The sequence below is a fragment of the Microtus oregoni genome, unplaced genomic scaffold, assembly GCF_018167655.1.
Source record: "Microtus oregoni isolate MIOR12 unplaced genomic scaffold, Mior012 000019F_ref0000042, whole genome shotgun sequence".
Lineage (NCBI taxonomy): Eukaryota > Metazoa > Chordata > Mammalia > Rodentia > Cricetidae > Microtus > Microtus oregoni.
In genome coordinates this window covers 13643739-13667036 of record NW_024543078.1, presented here as the reverse complement: position 1 = coordinate 13667036, position 23298 = coordinate 13643739, and the positions used below count along the sequence as shown (strand labels likewise).

Here is a 23298-nt window from a genome sequence, read left to right as displayed (position 1 = left end):
ACAATGAGAGCTGATGAGACGCCAAGGACAATGGCAAGGGGTTTTGATCCTATGTAATGTGCTGGCTTTGCGGGAGCCTAGCCAGTTTGGATGTTCACCTTCCTAGATGTGGTCGGAGGAGGGAGGACCTAGGTCTTACCACAGGGCAGGGAACCCTGACTGCTCTTTGGACTGGAGAGGGAGGGAGAAAGGAGTGGGGGGAGGGGGAGAAGGGTGGGAGGTGGGGGAGAAGGGTGGGAGGAGGGGGAGCGAAATGGGAGGCTGGGAGGAGGTGGAAACTTGTTTTTTTTTCTCATTTTCTCAATATATATATATATATATATATATATATATATATATATATAAAAGCAATATCCTAAAGCAAGCCACAAGCTACCACAACCACCACATCTTTCGGATACTATGAGGTATATATTGGATCTGAAACGTCAGGCCGAAATCCCAGAGCCAGTCCACCTGCCAGCCGGCCTATCAGCAATTCCACTCACTGGACCACTCTAGGACTGTCTGGAATCTGAAACAAAGTCCCATAAAGGGACCCACAGACTCAACTTGCCTGATCATCTGTGGTCCAAATGCCCCCCCCCAGGCCACTCAGAAACGTTGTTCCCTGTGAATTGGACTCCAAGGGGTAGGGAATCCGAGACTAATCTTGCCAGTCCACACACGACTTTGCCCAACAGTCAAATCAGTGAATGAGTGGCATCTCATAACCTCCACCCCAGGAAGAGAGCACCAGAGCCAATTCACCATCCAAGGTATGAAGAAAACCTGGAACTGTGTGGCCTCCTTCACCTCTAACCCAGGTCAATACACCCAGCTTAGATTCCAGTCAACTCACATTTATCTGAGGGTGCTGGGACATCATGTATCCAAGCCCGTTCATTTTTGCTTCTTGCATCTGGTTTGCTTGGGCCACCAACCAGCTTCCTAATAATAAATGGAGACAATATTTAAAAAAAATTTTGACATTATGAACATTTTTAAAAATATGAGCATGTAATTCAAAATTAGTTTTTGATGACTGTAATATATTATGCTTATCTACTTGATATTTTGTGTTGAATATTTAGTTTGTTTCTAATGTCTGCTATAGAGAATACTGATAAAAACTTTTCTACAAATGGACTGAAATTTACTTTGAATCTTTTGGACAAATTTCCAAAGAATATATTACTGAATAAAAAGTCTGAAAGTTTTAATATATGTTTTAATACATATATATACTTTATATTTATTTGCATGAGCATATTTAAATATGTATAAATATATTTAGCTAAATAAATGTATTTATTACATTTGTAGTATTTTATTTGTTCTCATAAATACCAAGTAGTGGCGGACAAGTAAAATAACTCAGAGTCACACAGCTAGGTGGCTCCAGGGTCTGAGCTTTCTTTGTAATCCTACCTGTTTTGATGATCTTGCCAAGTGGTTCTTTCAAATGAGTATCACACCTGTTTTCAGTCAATTTCATTGCAATGGTTAGTATTCAATAATCTTTTTTAACACTATATTTAATAGATAAAAATGATACATGTTTATTCCCTAGAAGTATTTGATAAGGAAGATTAACTTATAAGTTAAACTATGTTCATCGGAAAAGCTTTCCTGTGTGATAGGTATGGTTCATGACCACATACAAAACAGTTGAAATTGGCTATGGCTACATATCATGGAGGTTTCTAGAATGAATTAATCTTTGGGGAATTACCATGTTGTTTATTAACTTTAAAAATAGCTTTTAACTTTAACATAATAAAATTACATATAACAAAACAGGTATCAAGCAAGAATTACAATATTTATATTTACTTTACCTTTTATCATAAGTAAGGAAAACTATATCTATTTTTCTTCAACTATATCAAAAACTCCAGAAAGATAGAATATTACCTAAGAAAACAGGAAGTACATTGTAAACAACTTCCAAAACTCGAGAAATGACAGAGACATCTCACTGTCTGGCCAGTTACCAAAGTTCTTCTCTATCATTGTGGCATCCAGCTTCAGCCTACAGGCTGATAGTATCCAGCAGACTTTTTCATGAAGCATGAAATTTCAAAGATAATTCTGCCTATATTGGTAGTTTGCCAGTCACCTTCTTCTGTATTCTGAAGAATGTCTTGCAGATTCTTTCATGAAGCAGAAACCCCAAAGGATCGTTTCACCTTTAGGCAAGTTCGGTGGGTTCTGCATGTCCAGTTCAACTAACAAAGTCCATAAGGAGCCTTTTCAATGCCCATCATTTTCTTAAAGAAGATGATGGTGCCAGAAGCAGATCTGTCTCACTGTCATGAAAAGTCTTAAGTTCGCTTACATTTTAAATGTCTCTGAAAGATCTGAAGAATACCCATCTAACAGAAATACATCTCTGTACATCTAGAAAGTCTAACATGACTACAAGCTTGACTATTATAGATAAGTATCTATTAACATATATTTCTTAATTATACATTACATTTTTAAATGAGCTACGCAAAAACAATACCTTAATCAAGATCAGATATATATATATATATATGTATATATATAAAACAAAACTTACCTTAAATTTGTATCAATATAGCAAGATCCATACAAATGCAAACTACCCCCCTCTATAGCTTAAACCCCTCTAAGTGAAAAGAAGCATTTACAAACAATATTTGAGAATATGTGCACAGTACTGTCCAAACTCCTTTATGCTTTTTATAGGGAAAAGAATTTTCTTTGTGGGGGTGTTTACAGCAACCTTTCAGGAGGTTTTGATCCATTAAACCATATTGGTCTGGAAGCAATCCACAGGTTCTCATCTTCTGTGAAAACTAAAGAAAAACCTTCTTTCCAAAGCAACATATCCTCAGAGTAAAATTTTGGAATCAAGATACCTTTATGTTGGTTTAACTTAGCAGTCCATGCAATGAAATGTCTCTCTGTACTTAGCTCTTTCACAGTCAAAAAGTTCAAAGAAAACACACTAATATACATAATCTAAACTCTTTGTGTATTTTCCATCTTTACGTGGCTTATTTTTCTTTACTCCTTTTAATCTATGACTGTCTATACTCTGTCTCTTTAAATACATTTTCACTTCTTTTTCAACTCTCTTATTTCTCTCTTTCAAGCATACTCTTTTTTTCTCTCTTTTAAGCCTACGTATATTTATCCAACACTGTGACCCATTTCGAGTTCTTTTATGTCTGATCCTGTCCTTATTGCATTATCTGTAATTCTTTACTGTCTGGAAGAGCTTTTAAAATGGTAAGCAGATCAGTTGCAGCTGCTCTGGATGCTGGCTCTGCCTCTCTCCACTTTCAAAATGGTAGACATGGGATTACTGCCAGGTCTCAGAAGAGCTGCGCTTAGCACTTTAACTCTGAGAATGAATGTGCAGCAAATGAACCCTTTTTATCTGAGTAATAGCTAAATCTGCCATACAGCGCACTGCACGACCTAGAAATATCTCTGTGTATGGTGACAGGAATCTGCCATGCTCTCCTGCTTGTGCACACGTAGTAGAACTGATCTACCAACTGCCCAGGAGGAGAGCGCTGAGCCATGGGCATGGTTGCAGTCTCTTTCCTCCAGACCCTGAGTAGGCACACAAACACCTGAGCTCACAAATGCCATTAAAAAGCTCCATAGCTAGAGTTTGCACTGGCAGCATGGAATAACCTCACAGAAAATATATTAATTAAATCACTGCTTGGTCCATTACCTCTCACTTGTTATTGGCTAACTCTTACATATTAATTTAACCCTTCTCCATTAATCTCTGTATCACCATGAGGTCATGGCCTACCAGAGAAGATTCAGCACATCTATGGTAGCAGACACATGGAGATGCCCAAATGGGCTGGTATCTTAAAGGCTACTGGCTGAAGGAGCAGAATGTGCTCCCACATTACCTCCCCCTTTTTATTTAAATAAGAGAGTTCCAAACCCAATACAAAACTATATACACTAGGAACAGATATCAAGAATAAATAGAATTACACCCAGCATAAACAATACTAAGCAAGGAACATATGCTATATATTTTAATAAACATTCTATCTTATGGAGTCTAAGTCTTCTATAGGAAATGGCTTGGCTAGATCATAAGAGTACAGTAACTACGACTATCTAATCTTCAACCTCATCAAAGGCCTGAGAAGGGAGATAATATTACTTGAGCAGGCAGGAAGTACAATCAAATAGCTTCCAAAGCAAGTGATATATGACAGAGACAATTAGCCAACTGAGCAATCACCCAAAGTCTCATTTTGCAACATTGAAGCAGCCAAATTTGGCTAAGGCCTATCTTAACTCACAGACCATTTCAGAGGCAGGAAGTTTTTCAAAACCGTCTTACCCTGTCTTAGTAAGATTTGACAGTTCTGCTTATCCATTTCCGGATACTATGTAACTTGTCAGTAGTTGAGGCATTGTTGATGGAGTTGGGTCTTGTATCTTATCTGTTGCTTTCATTGATTAACTAATAAAGAAAACTACATGGCCTAATAGGACAGAAAATTAGGTAGGCGGTGTAGACAGAACAGAATGCAGGGAGAAAGAAGCCGAGTCACTGAGTCGCCATGATTCTCCCACCAGACACAGCAGCAGGTTAAGATCTTCCCTGGTAAGCCACCTCATGGGCTATACAGATTATGAGAAATGGGTTAGATCAATATGTAATAGCTAGCCAATAAGAGGCTGGAATTAATGGGTCAAGCAGTGTTTAAGAGAATACAGTTTCCGTGTAATTATTTCGGATAAAGCTAGCCGTGCGGGCGGCCGGGTGCCAGGGACGCAGCCCCGCCGCTTCTATTACAACAGAGCCCTGCTGCTCGTTAAACACATTGTCAATTCCTTGTCCAAAGGCCAGTTTTGCCAAGAAGAACACAAACTCCAAGTGGATTCGTCTTCAGTGCTCAACATCCTCTCGGGAATAGATTGGTGCTGTCAGAAGCAATCATGTCTCATGTCTACAGAACCCTAAATTATTAAAATGCCATGTTCCACAGATCCTTGAAGTGGTTGAAGATTACCTAACTGTACAGAATATAATCTCTATGTATCTAAAGAACCTAATTTATCTGACTGTATGTACAACAAACATGAACAACTATTGACCCATAATAATTAATACCTATATAACTTAAAGACTAAAACTTCATGTCAGAATATTAAATATTTGTAAACAAATGTGTAACAAATGAGAATGATGACCTCAACATGTAAACAATATATAAGTATCTTGATCAGAAGTAGCAGTAATATATAATACAATATGAAAATATACCCTAAAAGTTGTATCAGTATACAAAATGTCCTAAACAGAGACAGAAACACACATACATACAATCTGACAAAAGAACTTTGTATAGATGTATAAATAATGTAAACAAAAGTAACAAATACAATTTGAACTTGTATCAATATACAAAAACTATACCAATGTAAATTATCCATAAATAATAGCTCACAAGTATTCACTCTATTACCCACTATTACTGTCCCCCCTTTTCTTTGAACAAACATAGATTTCACCCCAACCCTCTGTCTAGTATGAGTAATAATATCAACCCCTAAACAGTGTTCCCAACTCTAAGGACAAACTTTTTGGGGATGGGGGAATGTCATCTTTTAGAATTACTTCCTGCTGTCATGGGGGTGATATTCTCTGAATAGAATCCTGTAAAAATTAAGTGGTGCTTACGCTCCAAAATTACTGTCTAGCATAGTTGCAAACAATTTCTGAGAAGTCAATGGGTTTTTTGTTAGTTTTTGTTTTTGTTTTTATTTTCAAAGTTTTCATTTGGAGTTCTGCCAGAATATAAGAAGGTACACCATTTCAGCAGCTGGTACCCAAAAAAGCAGTCTTACAGTAGCACTGTCTGTATCACAATGTCATCTCAGTTAGGTGCAGTGGTTGCTGTGGGCCTCATCTTCTTCCTATAAATCTCTAAGTTTACAGCAGGAAAAGGATCTGTAGGAAGATCTATTGTTCATCATGGAAAACTTAAACATCATTCATATAAACATACATACAATGAAGAATATGATATAGACAAAATAGGCATGGAGAAAGTAAATTTTTTCTAAAGTCTTCCTTCTGTCTTATAACAGATGGCTCCTGATATGAGACAGAAACTCTGAATGTTCATTTTAACAACAAGCTTGGATTTAGAGAGGTACAAAGCCACTTCAAAACCAGATATACACACATATGTGTGTGTGTGTGTGTGTATGTGTGTATAAATTGAAAGTGTAAACAGGACCTGGATTCATAAGCCATATTTTGTTTTCTAGATGCCTCTTAGTGGATAATCATTTTTCCTTCTGTCAGCAGATTATAGAAAGAGCAAGTAGGACACCTCTTTATAAACTCCTTAGCTTATTGCCATGTAATAAAAAACTCTTTCTTTAAACCTGTTCTATTGACATGATTTTTTTAAATTAATTTCAGAGGCCTGCAACAGGTTTCCAATGAATAATTGATCAATTTCTGCATTATCTTGTGCTAGAGGACCTGGCAGACCCATATAAGATCAAATATGTGTTATGTACATAGGACAAAGTCTATTCCTGATCATGTCTTGCACCTGGATAAACAATGAAGTTAATTCTCTATTAGCAGGTATAAATTCAGAGGTTTCAATATGCAAGATAACTCTTTCTGCATATTGTGAATTGGTAAGTATATTAAGAGATTCTATAAAATCCCTTATCACCATAAGAACTCACCTTCTGGACAGAATTATAAGGGCTTTGTTCCACCTTACTCAATTCATCTGATTTGTAATCTGCCTTCCCTGATTTATTAGCATCAGTATGAAATGTATAGTCTCCAGTTACCAGAGCATCATATACAATATGAGGAAGAATCCAAGAAGTCCTCTTTCTGGGGTTAAGTCAATTGCTTTGGGGATAGTTGCTATTAATTTCTCCAAAAAAAAAAAAAAAGCACAAGCTCTTTGCCATGGTTCATTTTCATCCCATAACTTTTTTTTTATTTCATTAGTAGTGAAAGGCACTATAATTTCTGCTGGGTCTGTACCTGCTAGCAGACAAAGTCTCAATTTACCTTTTATAATTAATTCAAAGACTTTTTCCACATAAATTTTTAATTTTTTACTTGGTTTATGTGATAAAAAGATCCATTCTAAAATAATATCTTCCTCTTTATTAAAATTCCCATAGGAGAAATTCTGGAAGTCAGTATGACAAGAATACAACTAGGATTTCGATTCACCCTATCCATATGTGACTACTGCAATTCTTTCTCAACAATTGTCAGTTCCTTTTCTGCTTCAGCTGTGATTCTCTGGGACTATTCAAATCCTTACCACCATCTAAGATTTTTTAAATGAATTATTAGGTCAGGTGTTATTCCAACAGCTGGTAATAGGCTGGAAATGTCTCCTAACAATCTTTGAAAGTCATTAAGAGTCCGTAACTGGTCTCTCCTAATTTGTGCCTTTTGGGTCCTAATTTTTTGTAAACCTATTTTATAACCTAGATAACTGACAGAATCTCCTCTCTGTATTTTTTCAGGAGTAATCTACAATCCCAATTTAGGTAAAACTATCTTTATTTCTTCAAACATTCTTTGTAAAGTGTCTATGTTTAAATAAGATAGCAAAATGTCACCCATGTAATGGTAAATTATAGACATTCATGTAATGGTAAATTATAGGAAATTGCTTATATATTATTTCGAATGGCTGACTTACAAAGTATTACACAGCGTGGGGTTGTTGAGCATTCCTTGTGGGAGGACAGTCCACTGGTACCTCCTAGTAGGCTGAGAATTATTACAAGTAGGCACTGTGAAGACAAACTTTTCTCTATCTCTTTCTTGTAAAGGTATAGTGAAGAAACAATCCTTTAAATCAATAACTATGAGAGGCCATCACTTTGGTAATGGAGAGGGCAGAGGAATTCCAGATTACAGAGGGTCCATTGATTGAATAACGGTGTTGATAGCTCTAAGATCTGTCACCATTCTCCATTTTCCAGGTTTTTTTTTATTAACAAATAAAGGAGAATTTTAAGGGCTGATAGATTCTTCTATATGCCAGGTATCTAATTGCTCTTGTACCAGCTGTTCTAAAGCCTGAAACTATTCCTCAGCTAGGGGCCATAGCTTAACTAATATTGGTTTCTCAGTCAACCATTTTAAAGGCAGGGCTATTGGTACATCTAAAGGGTTATCAATTGCTTTGTGTCCTTGTGCAGCCCAAAAGGCCACTGTTCTTTGTCTGTAATATCTTCTAACAGTTTCCTCAGAAACATAAGCTTTAGGGGCTTCAGGAATATTAATCTGGGTATTCCATTGCTGCAATAGGTCATGACCCTACAAATTCACTGCAATATTGGCTATATATGGCCTTAGTTTTCCTATTTGCCCTTCTGGGCCTGTGCATTCAACCCATCTTGAGCTTTGTCTTAGCCAAGATAGGGTTCCAATTCCCATGGACTAAACATCTACCTCCTGAAGAGGCCAATTTGGATGCCAAGATTTTGTATTAATGATACTTACATCCTCACTGTGTCTAATAAGCCTTCAATAAAAATGCCATTTATACACACTTTTAGCTTTGGTCTTTGGTCATTTCTAGAAGTCTGCCAGAATATACCTTTCCTCTGTCTCAGCAGAGCTCTTGACTCATTCTCCACATTTATCTCATCATTCAGAACAGTATTGCTTTTGACAGCTAGCATGGAACTGTTTAATTTTCCTGACAAGACATTCTCCACAGTAACTGGGAATGACTGGACCACATTTGTCATGGGGGCCTGCAAGAGGCCTCCCCCACGCTGTCTCCCAATGGCATCAGATTGTCTTGTCTATCTTTTGTTGACCTAAATTCATTGGTCCAATGTCAGCCTTTGCCACACCTCCTGCATATGCCTGAAGGCTGAGACCTCCTATTTCTGTCATTTCCAGAAGAGTCATTATTCCTGGAAACCCATTGCCTACACTCCCTTCTCATATGTCCCATTCTACCACAATTAAAACATCTGGTATTTTGATGTCTTCTCTTACCATTATAAATTGATTCTCCTACCCACGCTTCAGTACCATAGTCAAGTGTCTCGACAATCAATGTTTGTGAAACTCATTCATCCATGGGTTCTGATCTGATCTTTCAAGGCCCCAGGATCTCTTTGCACGCTATGTTGTCATTCTCATAAGCCAGAGATTCAATTATTATATGTCTAGCTTCTGGATCAGTTATACTTATTTCTACATCCCTAGTTAATCTTTGCAAAAACTCACTAAAAGTTTCTCTCTGACCCTTTTTAACCATAAGATATGATTCAACTCCCTTTCCTAGTTCCTGAATTCTATCCCAAGCCTTTAAAGCTGCTGTGGTCCAATAGGACAAGGTGTGGTCATTAGAGAGCTTGACCCTGAGGATCAGAGTAAAGTCCTTCACCTAGAATTTGATCTAGGGAAATCTCAGTTCCTTTCACTTTTTCTTGTTGCTCTAAAATTCTTGCTTCCTCTTTAAGAGAGCATCTCCAATGCAATTGTGGTCCACATTCTAGAATAGCTGAGCTTAACTGAGCCCAATCATGAGTTGTGGCGTGGCTACTGAAAGCCCACGTTTTAACCATTTCCCTAACATAAGATGAATGTAGTCTGTAAGCTACAATTGCTTGTTTAATTTCTTTTTAATCGGTGTTACATATGGGCTCCCATGTATATTCCTTGACAAGCTTAGAGTATTTGGAGCTGGATACCTTTTCTGATGTTACTACTGAAAAGTCAGGTTTAACTCTGGGAAAGCTATCCTGGAGAGTTTTACATACTGATGAAGTTAAAATTTGCCTTTATACCTTTTGCTCCTGGTCATCAAAGTTGATAATTCCCTCAATCTTTTCAAATCTGTTTACCACTGTCTTTTGAAAGTCTAGATCTCCTGTCCAGTATTCTGCTCTAATGCCCTCATGGAGGATTCTAAGGTATGAAGTTCGTCCAGTAGATATAATGTCTCATCCTTGGACATAATCTCCATGGCATGCATTTTACCTTCTTGGAGAGACATTCTATAAGTCAATCTGTCATACCACTTCAACAGAGTCTGATTAATACATTCAACAGTGCCGATTCTCTCAAATAATGTTTCAGCACCCACTGCCATGACTAAGTTTTATGTGTCAAATCAGCTGTTTCCTCCTCCAGAATGCTGAATATCTCTTTAAATGAATTAATATTATATGCCAAATTAGCTTTTGCTTTCTCCAGAGTGTTGAATCTCTCTTTAAATAAATTACTATCAGACTGTACCTTTTCCAAATATATCACAGTTGAATGAGTCTTGTTAAGCAAAGTCCTAATATCCTCCTTCAGATGTGCAATCTCTTTTTCGAAAAGTTTGTTATTAGTCTGTACCACTTCTAAAACCACCTCATTCGACTGGGTTTTGGTATTCAAAGTGTTTGTTTTCTCTTGTGGTTGTATGACCTCCTCTTTAAGCAGCTTGGTACCAGTCTGTACAGTGTTTAAAAATACCTCAGCTGACTTGACAATTGTTAGTTGAGGTGATTGTGTCTTTTTTCAGATTTCCAACTTCTTTCCTAAGAAGCCATGATTCAGTCTGTAAAGACTGCACCTTTTTCCTATTGTCAAACCATATTTTTCAGAAAAAAAATATTGAGTACAAAACTAAACCCTAGAAATAGGGATAGCAATGTAGGAGGGACATCATATGCATCCTGTAAGACCTCACACATGTTGTAAATGAAAAGGCTATTGAAAGCTTGGATGATTAGATTGTCTCACATATTGCCTGTTTTAGATCAGTAACTTATGGATTATAGTTAGAATAATAAATCTCACCTGTAGTTTAATCAGCTGGAGTAGATGCAATAACTGTTGCCTGCCAGTAGGTGTCGAGGTGCACTTGAATCCACTTGCTCAGTTCATATCTTATGGTTGCTGTATAATGGATCTTGTCATGAGTCTACTGCTTCTCCTAGTACATGGTTGTTGAATAGATAATGATGGAAAACTATCCGGCATTTAGCTAGATAACAAAGTCTGGGTGCAACCATTGGCATATTGCAGTCTTCTCATTTTGTGATGTAGTATTGAGGTTGAGCTTTTCTGTCTAGTTTCTGCTCAAGTACATCCCTGTTTTTTTCAAGCTCCTCCCTCAGGAGCAGTCCTTCTGCCAAGTGCTACCTCTTTAAATATTATCCGTATCACAAAATACTTTGGTAGAGTAGGCAAGGCAAGTGGGTAGTAGCAATCTGTACAGAGGGTTCTTATTCCCATAAGAAAGCAGACTGAGAAATCCATAGGGAACAGGCCCATAAGTAGTTATCCTCTTTGGCTTCTCTCTCTCTTTCTCTTTCTCTCTCTCTATTTCCCTGTCTCTCTCTCTCTTTCTCTCTCTCTCTCTCTCTCTCTCTGTGTGTGTGTGTGTGTGTGTGCGTGTCACATATATGAGGTTGAAGCTGGACAACAAAATCTGGTATAAAAATAAAGAAGTACATGTTGCATGCTGAGGTCACAGGTAGAGCAATTGTCTAGCATGCACAGATGCTGGGACACATGTGAAAGTGTAAAGATACTGGAGAACAGGAACCTGCTATGTTATTGCTGAAATTGTAGATGAAGATAGTGCAGCCACTAGCGCCTGACCATTTACAAAAGAAAGAAGGGTGAAACCCTAAATAACTACTGCTTGAGGAGTGGGTAAATGAAGGGTGGTGTGTTAATACAATGGTCTAGTTTCTAGCCATGAAAAGAGGTAGAGAGCTGATACATCCTATCACATGAATAAATATCACAAACATTAAGCTCAGTCGAAAGTAGCCAAAGGACTGGAGAATGGGACACTTCTTTATTAGATGATTTGATATCTATTAAATACCCAGAATGAGACACTTGAAGCAAAAAGTTATATTGGTAACTGATAGGGGGTGGGGTCTGGGTGAACAAAGAGTAACCACTCACAAATAAAGGGTTTTTGTCTCGAACGATGAAAATATTTTTAAAATACATAGGGTGATGGTTGCATAATTTTAAGAACATACTAAAACAAACTACTTTAAAAGAGTGAACTTACTACATAAATTACGTCTCAACATTTATAGATCACATTTCTTTCATGTCTATGTATGTTTTGTCTGCATGTATGTATGTGTGCATGTATGTATGTCTGCATGCATGTATGTGTGCATATCTGGTGACTGCAAAGACACATGAGGGCACTAGATTCCTTAGAAATAAATTTACAGATGTCTATGAGCTTCCTTCCATGTAGGTGTGGTTTTAGGTTGAAGGGTTTGTGCTGAGAGGTATTGAGGACTGTCTTTCGCCTCCAGGGGCACACAGAGTACCTCCCAGTACCCTGAACTCTGGTTAGTAGGTGAATCATCTAGTTAGACAGCAGCTCAACTTCTCCATATTCAGTGACAGAAGTGTCACCTTTAGAAACAAGACCCTAACATCAGGTTTTGTGAGCAACCAAGAGCCTTGGCAATAGCTGTGCTGTTTGCTGGTTTCTATGGGTCTCTTTGGTTAATGACTCAACAGGCGGTAACCTGTTCCTGGCACTGGAGGTTTCATTTGGTGGCACAAATGTCTAGCGGAAGCCTTTTCTCCCCTGTTGTTTTTTGTCTCAATGTGGGTTCCTTTCACATATGTATAGGAAGCTTTTAGGGTACTCGGTTTCCATACAGTTTTTCAAAGAACCTTTAGTATTGGTTGTCCCTCTCTATTTTCCCTTCTTTACCTTTCTGTCTCATCCCCCTTTTATTAAACCATCCAATTCTAGTTTTCCTTTTAGCTTCCAAACACTATAGACTACTTCCTTTCCTTGAGAGATACTCTCCTCCCTCCTGGTCCCTTTGTAGGTTCCAAGCCTCTGTGTATTATGATTGTAGTTGCCATATCAGAACCTTAAAAGGGAACATCCTTAAAAGAGAAAACATACAATATTTGTCTACATGTGCTGAGTACTGTATGCTTTTTGTTGGTGGAGTCAGAAATGCGCATGCGCAGAATACTCATGGTGCAAAGCTGCCGAGCACCATTGTGTGCTCACAGCGCATCACTATGCCCATGAAACTGTGTTGCTAAGGAGGAAGCAGAGTTCAGCTCACACTGAACCAAGGATCTGCCCTAGCAGGACGCTTATTTGGTTCAGTGGGGAACCTTAACCAGGATTTTGAACACTTCTTATTGGGTTTGGGAGGGTACGGGTGGCTAAAGGGGAAGGAAGGGTGGGTCGGGAGGGCCGGGAGGGCCCGGAGGGCCGGGAGGGCCGGGAGGGCCTGCAGAGCCTTGAGGCTCAACATGCCGGACGACTTCGAATATGATGCCCTGACTTTTAGAGCCCCACAGCGGACTCATTGGTACACCCGCCTGTGGCCCGCATGCTTGGGTCATGGGCGCTTTGGTCGGAAACGGCCCCAATTTCAACTGTATCTAATTGGGTATGACCCTGTGGGGCAGCTACAAAGGGCGGCCAGCGTGGGTGATGTGGCATCAGTTCAAAAATTCATCAATGGCAATGAACACCACATAAACGAACTCGACAAGAGAGGAAGGTAATGGGGCCCAGGGATGGTGAGGGGCAGGAGGGGTGGAAAATGTTGGGGACAGTCAGGGTCTGCCAGGGAGAAACATACTTTCTAGATCTGCAGCCTGAGGGAGGGCAGAGGTCATACTGCTTAAGGCTCTTCTTTCATGGAGACCACTGGGCTTTGTGCCTGCTTTAGGCTCGTAGGCACCTGCTCACCTTGGAAGGGCAGCTTTGAGGCCTTCTTTAGAAAGCAAAACAAAAATCTTCAGTGAGTTTACAAATCCTTTTACATTGTCTCTTTTAGAGCACTTTATTGGGTGCTTTAAAGGGATTTAGCTAAGAAAACACGTACATTTTTTTATGTGTGCACTTAAAATTTTATAGGTTTGAGTGTTTTGCCTGCATGTATTTTCAACATAACACACACACATAAGAAGAGGGTGTTGGATCTCCTGGAAGTGGAGTTATGGACAGTTGTGATCTGCTGTATGGGTGATAGGAATCAAACCCAGGTCCTCTACAGAAAAACTAGAGCTTGTAAATGCCAAGCCATCTCTCCAGCCCTTAATGTATATGTTTTTAATGCTGTTATATGCAACACAGAAAATTGTATCATGAGATAAATTTTCACATAAGATGTCCACTGGAAGTCAAAAAAAAAAAAGAAAGAAAAGAAAACATATGTCAGTTTCATGCTCGCTGAGGAATCTCATAAGGAAATTTTCAACTTGAACTATAACTCTGTCTCCCTGCCCCTTATACACCTGTTGTGTGTGCTTTGATTTTGGTACATACGTGAAGGCTAGTGGTTGAAATTCTCTTCAAAAATTTCTTTTCATCACATTACAAAAATCATAAGTGTGTGGGGCTCATGTGCCCCAAACATGCCAAGTAAGTGTGTGAAGTTCAGGAGAGACAGTATTTGACAGTTGTGTTCTGCCATGTTGTGGGCTCTGGGAATTGAACTCAGGCCATTGGGTCTGCCAGTGGGTGCCCTCACCTGATGAACTACCCTGTGGTTTCTACATCTCAGCTTTTGAGACAGATTCTCTCACCCAAATCCCCACTGTGTTTGACTGATTGTCTTGGAGTATACTGACTCACCTAGACTTGCAGGCAAGCAAGCTTTGGGGATCCTCCTGGATCCATATCTCCAGCACCAGATTCTCAAGGTGCTTGGGGTTCTGAAGTCGGTGTCTCAGGCTTGCAGGGTGAGTGCTTAGCAACTGAGTTTAACCAATCACTGCAGCCCTCTTTCCTAATCCATGTTTCTTATTTCTCACTAGATCATAGGCAGGAAATAATAGCCCTCAACAGTAGATTCTCCAGAGCTCACATGCTTCTTGATCATGTCTGGAGTTGTGAGGTTATTTAGTCTATAGTTATTCAGTCTTCCAAATTAGAGTGTCATACAAATAATAGTAAATCATTGTTTCAAAGTATTATTTTGCTTAATAAATGTATCCATTCAGAACACTGAATTCTCCAGCTATACTTATCCATTCTGCCAATCCATTTATTCCCCACGTGTAACTTAGATATCTACTGTACAGCATACACATCTACTAGCTCTCAAGATCCTCTCATTCTGAAAATATTCATGTTTCTCTGCCCAGTCAACTTTCCTTACATTCTATATATTTAAATATTGAATAAAATGAAAGATGCCCAATTGCATCCCTAGTATTTTTTGCCCAGAAGCTTTTTGGACATCAAAGCAAGGGATCTATGAAGCCATGGATTATCTCCTTCTCAAGAGATTTGCTCAATTATGGTGCTAGATCATGGACACATTGAGAGGTTTAAGACAAAGGCATTTGCTACCTTCTGGTGTCTGTATTAACATGGATAGTCTGTCTATTGTCTGAGGACTATGCTGTGTTTCTGTTGGTAGCAAACATAGGAACATTACATCTGGGCACTGAGAAATGAAAACGTCAAAGTATTGATGACTAAGGATTTAGATTTTTGTTTGTTTTTATTTCTATTCTAAATCTGTTTACATTTCATAGTCTTAAGAGCTAAAATTTACATAGATACATGTGACCTTTAGAATTATCATAGGCCTGTGGATTGTGTCGTTTCATTTGATGTAAGGCACAATGGATTACATGATGACCTTTTATTTTGTATGGCAGCAAAGTAGAAAGCACTGCTGATTATAGTCATCAAATATCATGAATTATAAGTGGCAGATGTCAGTGATGCTAAAGTGTGAAATAAAGAGTAAGGTAGGTGCAGTGAAACTGCCTGCATTCCTACCTACTTGGAGGATTATCAAGTTCAAGGCCAGCTTAGGTAATAGAGTTTTAAGATATTGTAAAGTTATTTGAATAAAAAATTTTGCATCTGCTGTAGTATAACATGAGTTCTGCGCTCATTGGGGTTTCTGTCCCACCCAGTCCCCCAGCCATTTAGTCCCAGAGAAAATAACACAGAGATCACCCACCGTAAGTTATAAAACTCATAGGCCCATTAGCTTAGTCTTCTTATTAGCTCTTGTAGCTTATATTAACCCATTATTCCTATCTGTGCTAGCCACATGGCTCGGTACCTTTTACAAGGGGGCAGGTCACATGTTACTTCTTCCACGGTCTGGGCTGGACTGGGGAAGAATAGGCTTCCTTCTTCCCAGAATACTCCTGTTCTCATCTCCCCACCTCTGCTTCCTGTCTGGTTGACCGGCCTATACTTCCTGCCTGGCCAATCAGCATTTATTTAAAACATGATTGACAGGGGCTGGAGAGATGGCTCAGAGGTTAACAGCATTGCCTGCTCTTCCAAAGGTCCTGAGTTCAATTCCCAGCAACCACATGGTGGCTCACAACCATCTGTGATGAGGTCTGGTGCACTCTTCTGGCCTTCATGCATACACACAGACAGAATATTGTATACATAATAAATCAGTAAATATTTTTTAAAAAATTTAAAACATGATTGACAGAATACAGACAATTCTCCCGCACCACTATAGGTATAATTCTGTTCTTTCTGTTCATTGAAATACTATGTTTGTTACCATTAGGAAGACCAATCATAATTATATCCAGCAAACACTGAGGTGTCAGGTGCTGGAAGCATTTGTATGTGCTCTTGAAGATGTTAGTTTTAAAATCACAGCAGCACTGTGTAACATAGCTGCAGCACTGTGTAAGACAGCTACAGTGTTGAATCCCCATTCTACAGATGGAGAGATTGAGTCATGGAGCTCATAGGAAGTCTAAGTGGTAACTACTAACCAACAGTGATTAGGGTAGGATTCAAATCCAAGCTTAGTTCATTCTAAGAGGTGTTCTCCTGTAATCCAGAGAGGCTGCTCTGAGGAAGGATGAAGCTTGTGATAGAGCACTTTCCTTGACTGGGACTATATGCACTATATATATAGTGCACTAAATGCACTATATGCCTAGCACAGCAAATGAACACCTAAGTAGAGAAATAAGTAAATAAGAAAATTTTAGTTTCTTCTTTTACATCAGAAGGAACTTCACTTTGCCATATAGTATTTACACTTGAATGTACCTTTACATAGTAATCTTTCATTTCCTAAAATGTCCTCTCAATTTGTAGGACATCACTACACTACGCATGTGCCCATAACCATCCCAACGTGGTAGCATGGTTAGTATCCAACGACTGTACGGACATCAATATCCAGGACGACAAAGGCTCCACGCCCTTAATAAAGGTAGCTATCGGGCAAGAGTTTTGGTATAAAATTGATTAGATATTATCCTTGTTTGGTTTTTGTTACTGTGATGAAACACTGGCCAAAACCAGCTTGAGAAAAGAAATATTTATTCGGCCTACAAATCCACATCACAGTCAGCCATTAAAGGAAACCAGGGCAGAAGCTCAATCGGGACTAGAGGCAGGAAATGAAGCAGAGATCATGGGGGGGGGGGGGGCGAGGTGCTGCTTTCCCATGGCTTTTTCCAAGGCTTGCTCGGATTTCTTATACTACCCAGGACCACCTGCCTAGTCATGCCACCTCCCCTAGGAAGCTGTGCCCTCCCATATCAACCTCAATCAAGAAAATGCTCTACAGACTTCCCCGAGTCCAGTCTGGTAGAGGCGATCCTTCAAATGAGGTTCCTTCTTTCCCAGTGTCTTCAGCCTGTGTCAAATTATCGAAACAAGCAAATGAACAAGCAACCTCCCCCACTGCAACAATGGCCAAACAGTGCTGGTGAAATGCTTTAATATCTAGGTGTGGTGACATACCCCTGAAATTCTACCACTTGGAAAACTCTGGTGGGGAGGTCATGAATTTAGGCAAGCCTGGGGTACTTGAGAGGCCCCAGTCTCAAAAAAGAGATAATATGCATAACCTAAACAATTGGTCTGATCCAAGGGTAACTACTCAATGCAATTGTTGGAATGCTTATCCTGACTTTCTTGAATTCAGTATCTCTTTCTTTCTACAATACCCACAGGCGACCCAGATGGACAACGTGGAGTGTGTCTCCATACTACTCATGAAGGGTGCAGATCCCCACATCGTAGATTTCGGTGGGGATGCAGCTCTACACCATGCAGTTGTCCGAGGAAATATAACAATTGCTGGAAAACTGCTTAAATATAAGGCAAATATTGACGCCAAAACAAAGGTAAAAATCACTCAACTTCATTCGCAATGTACTTCCAGCAATGACACTCAGATCACTTTCCACATTCTGAAGCTCAAGCAGACTCACTAAATCTGTTCAGAGTCAAACATTTTTCCCACTCTGTTTTTTACAGTTTTGCAGGTAACTTAAAGGAACTCAGCACAGCACATTTTGTTTCAGACTTGGGCTTTACTTTAAAATTGAACAAGTAAAGTACTCGGGCCCACACGTACTTCACATACACACAAACAATAAAAAATAATGTTAAGGTAAATGTCTGTAAAAAACACCAGAAATCTGTTACAGTTAAGAAGCTACTGATGTGGTTTGTCTCCCAGAGATGAGGATAGAGTGAAAAGGTCACATGCACACAGGCAAATGTGGAAATTGGATCATTGAAGGAAACATACTGAGAAGACATCTTTATTTAACTTTTTCAAATTTTCTATGTTCATAATGAAGGGGCCAAAATGTGACTCCATCTTAGACAAGTAGTGACTCCATTTTAACTAATGACCTAAGCCTGAATCCAGGAAGTTCCCCAGTCAAGTTTAGCCAATTGGCTAAACAGTTCCAAACCTACCCTTATAAGGCTGAGAGACCCAGAGTTGCAGGATCTGGCTACTACTGACCACAGAAAAATCCAACAACGGATGAAACTGTTACTAGTCTTGTACAATCAATGTGCACCTCATGTGACTACTCCCTGAGTGCCCAATTATAAAAAAGATACTTAGAATTCCCCACATCCCTTTTAAAAGGGCATGCATGTCTTTGTCATAGGTCCTCATTAACATTTTTATGGGTGATGGACTGCATGCTGGCTATTTCTGAACAATAAGCACTCTTTGTGTTTACATACCATTTGAGTCTGGGATCATCCTCCAGTATTTTTTGGACCACTACAATAGGGAATGATGTTTGGTTTGTGAGATAATTTTTAGTTTAGGGAAAAACATAGTTTTGAAGGACAGATTGAGAAACTGCTCCAGAGATGCCACTTGAGTCCACTCAACAGAGGCACACCAAATCTAACTCAATGTTTTAGGGTTGGGAAATGGAGGCACATCTCCATGGAGCTAAGAAGCTTGGAACCAGCGAGCATTTGTGGGAAGTTCTGGAGATGAGTGGTGTTCACGGGCAGTGTTGGACAGGGGAAGGTGTGTCAAAGGGAAGGGAGCCCCTGTGTGTATGAATCTGCAGTAAGGGCTGAAGGAAAATCTATCCTTTTGTGACTTTTTATTTACAAAATCAGTGATACTTTTTCAGTTGAGAAGCATGTAATTTCTAAAATGAATTTTTTTCTTTACAGTATGGGATGACCCCATATAAACTTGCGCTATACGAAAGGCAACACCAAATGGCCGAGTTTTTAATAAAGAACGGGGCAGAGGCACATTCGGTGATGAAGCCAAATAGGTACAGTTTCTTCTTTTTACAATCTTAGTGCTGTTCTTGAGGGTGACATTGCTTAAGTAATGAACACTAAAGTAGTAGAGGGAATATGGCTTCAACTCAGAAGCACATATTGAGAAAGCCTAGCTCATAGAGAATGTGAACTGGAAAAGAGACTCTTCCAACATAAACAAAGGAACAGTGTGTACGAGGGCTCAACTTCCCATTTAAAAACAAGTTTGTCATTTCTAATCTGATTTGACTGGCAAATTTCTACTAGTTAAAGAAACTTCACATTAATGTTGTTTACATTGAAAAGTGTCAACTTTATTTTCAACACTGAGATTTATAATTTTAGTGGTTTTCATTCTGTGTGTGTTTGTACTTTACATATTTTTTTGCATATTTCTCTGTGCAGACATGAAGGAAAGAGGAGGATATTGGTGTCTTGTATCACTCTCTAACTTATCCACTTGACATAAGATCTCTGATTGACCCTGAAGCTGGTCTGGCAGCCAATAAGCCCAAATGGTAGCCTGTCTCTTCCACACATAGGACTGGGTGGCATGTGCATTCTTTGTGTCTGTGCCCAGTTTTTATGTGGATGCTGAGGATTTAAACTTGGGTTGTTGTGTATGGGCAGCAAACATCTTATTGACTGAGCCATCTCCAAAACCACTGGCTTTTTAAATTTTTATTTTTAAATAGAACTACGACTGAGTCTTCACTGAATGTTACATAGATTGCAATAAGTTGAAACTACAAAAGCAACAAAAAACTTTAAGACAGGGATCAATGTTGAATTACATAAATGCAAAAGTGTTACTTAGTATGCAGGTAAGAAATCTTTCAACAGAGTTTCTCTAAGGACCAAACCCACTCACCACTACATGTTTGTATTCTAAAGGATCTCTGAAAATCCTGATGTGCCTGAATCTAGAACAGAGGACAAGGGCAGTACCTCTGCTATGAAGGTAAAATTCTCCTTTGTGAAATTCGTTGTCTTATGAATTTTGTTAAAATGCTGCAGCAGTCCACCTATCACAGTTTTATATGGAGATTTGGTCAGAGAAAAGCATTTGATATTTGTGAACCATCCTTTCTATAAATTCCAGTGAGCAGTAAGTCCTTGCAGGTAGCAGTGGCCCAATAGGACAATGAGCTGGAAACACAGGAAGGTGCCTGATGTTTGACCAAGGATGGTTTGCAGAAATAAATACACATTAGACTGATTTTAAAAACGACCGAGGTAATGCACCTGAATACATTTTAACGGGTCCAGTTATTGCAGTGATCCAGGCATCACCCAGGTGCCTTTTCCTTCAGCATAATTGCAGGTAGGTTTTCTCTTCCCTTTGATATTCCTATTTCAGGATCACAGAGAAGAGCATCTCCTCTGTTTATCTCTTTGTTTCTGTGTTTACACTAGCAAGAAATTGTGGAAATTTAGCTATTTGTAATGTGTTCAACCAATGTTTCATTATGAAGAGATTACAGCGTGTTTTCTATTTGATTCCACTAGGAGGATAATGAAATCTCTTCCTCCAGTCACACAGTAAGTATTTTCCACAATTAGCCAGCAGTTGTGGATGTTAAGATTCAATTACCATATAGTAACACTTTGATTTCTGGATATTTGTTCTGTCTTTGACACTAATATACACTCTGATTCTTTGTATCATGTTCACACATTTACAATATTGTAGGGTTGTAATGAGACATTTATCTATTCATAGTAAAGTGACCTCATCACCATGCACTGCTGGAGGTTCGGAAACCTGTTTGTAACCTGGAGCCCTAAAGTAAGGGTTTGTGTGAATCAGAAGTTGAATATTAATGACTTTTGAATGTGACTCAGTGAACCAATGGGTTTCTCTAAAGCAGTTTCACAAATACTATGATATGGAGAACACTAGTAACCGAGAGTTTATTTACAAATGGAAAATAACATGCATTTTGCATCCCAAACATAGAAGAGAAACTCTGATGAAAGGGGCCTATTAAAATTAATAATCATCTCACATGAGATTCAGAAATTTTAAAATATAGTGAGTTCAGTTCAGTCTCAGTCACAAGGAAAAACCCAGTTTCTCAGTTCATGATTTTCTCAATCTAGTTAGCAGAAATATTTTTTTTTAGTTCTTGATGATATCATAGTAATTTGTAAATAGATAAGCATATTAGCAGATATTTTACTTTTAAGTAATAGTTTCTACTTTCCATCTTTCAATACCCTGTCCTGGTAAGGGATAAAGTAGTTTTGAAATTGTGCACCCCAAATCAAAAGAGTTCATTTCCTAATCAAACCAGGAGAGTCGATCCTCTGTCTTTTCATTGCAGAACATACAGAAACAATTTCTATATTTTAACAAGATCACCACAATAAAGAAGAGGGAACAGGCAGTTCTGAGAAAATCAGTGATGAACCTAAGTTCTCTGGGAGAGGCAATGCCTGAATACTCTAGAAAAAAACATGAATGATTGTAATTCCCAATAACTTGAAAAGTAACATAATTGCTTATGAGGGGAGTGATGCCTTTGTGTATCTATGTCTGCAGAGTTGCAAATAGTGTCAGAAATGAGGAACCCAGCCCCAAATATATCCTTCACCTCCTTCATACCCTCACTCCTGGGAATACCCATGCTAGCTAGTCACCTTCTTAGGCAGTAGATCTCAATCTTTCTAATGCTGTGACCATTTAATACAGTTTCTCATGTTGGGGTGACCCTAACTGTATAATAATTTTTGCTGCTAATTCATGACTTCATAACTGTAATTTTACATGCAGGCATGTACACACATATGCACACACTCACACATGCATGCACACAGGCACGTACACACCACCACCACCACCACCACCACCACCACCACCACCACCACCAAGCAAGAGAAAGAGAGAGACAGAGAAAGAAGGGATAGCACATGTTTCAATGTTTGAATACTTTGTTAGCATTTAGGAGACTGGTTAACCTTTGGGATATGGTCTAGCTAGCAGAATGTTGTCTGTGGTGGGTCGTAATGGTCATCCCTATTTTTGGAAACAGTTCTGGGTTGTATGCTTCCCTGTCTATCAGCATGTGAGAAGCAATAGACCACTGCCACAGACAAAGCCTCCCTGTTTGCTTTCCCTACTTCAACTGCTGGAGGGAAAGTCATTCAGTTATAGCAGGGAAGGCAAACAGGAGTTTCCTGTAGCCATTAGTCTTCCTTCCTTCATTCCCTCCTTCTTTCCTTCCTTAAATAATCTCTGTCAGACATTTTGTCACAGCAAGTATAAAAGAAATAACCTTCATTAGTGTTTTTATTTATTTTATTCATTTTTTCTTTTATTATTTTAAGACAATCTTTTTTATTTTACATACCAATCCAAGATTCCTCTCCTTCCCTTCCTCTTTCTTGCCCTATCCTCTCCCACGCTCTCCCCATCAATTTTGCAGAGAGAATGAGGTCTCCCATGTGGAGTCAACAAAGTCTGCCATATCCCTTGAGGCAGGACCAAGGCCATCTTCCCTGTATCTAGACTGAGCAAAGTATCCCTCCATAGGGAATGGGCTCCAAAAAAGCCAGTTCACATACTAGGGATAAATAAAACCTGGTCCCACTTCCTGTGGCCCAACAAAGCTGTCCAAGCCATATAACTGTCATCCATATTCAGCGGGCCTAGTTTGGTCGTATTCAGGTTCCCCAGTTGTCAGTCAAGAGCCAGTGAGCTCCCACTTTCTTGGGTCAGCTATTTCTGTGGGTTTCTCTACATTCAACCACATACCTGGTAACAAAG

The 23298-nt window shown here is 39.0% G+C and overlaps 1 protein-coding gene across 2 annotated transcripts in view; it reads right to left on the bottom strand.

Moving 5' to 3' along the window:
- Asb3 (ankyrin repeat and SOCS box containing 3) overlaps nucleotides 1-23298 on the bottom strand; it is a 145093-nt gene that overhangs the window by 2765 nt on the left and 119030 nt on the right. For both annotated transcript variants that reach the window (XM_041668858.1, XM_041668860.1), the window contains one exon: nucleotides 842-930. In XM_041668858.1, the coding sequence (XP_041524792.1) occupies nucleotides 842-930 (89 nt within the window). The remainder of the gene's footprint in view (nucleotides 1-841; nucleotides 931-23298) is intronic.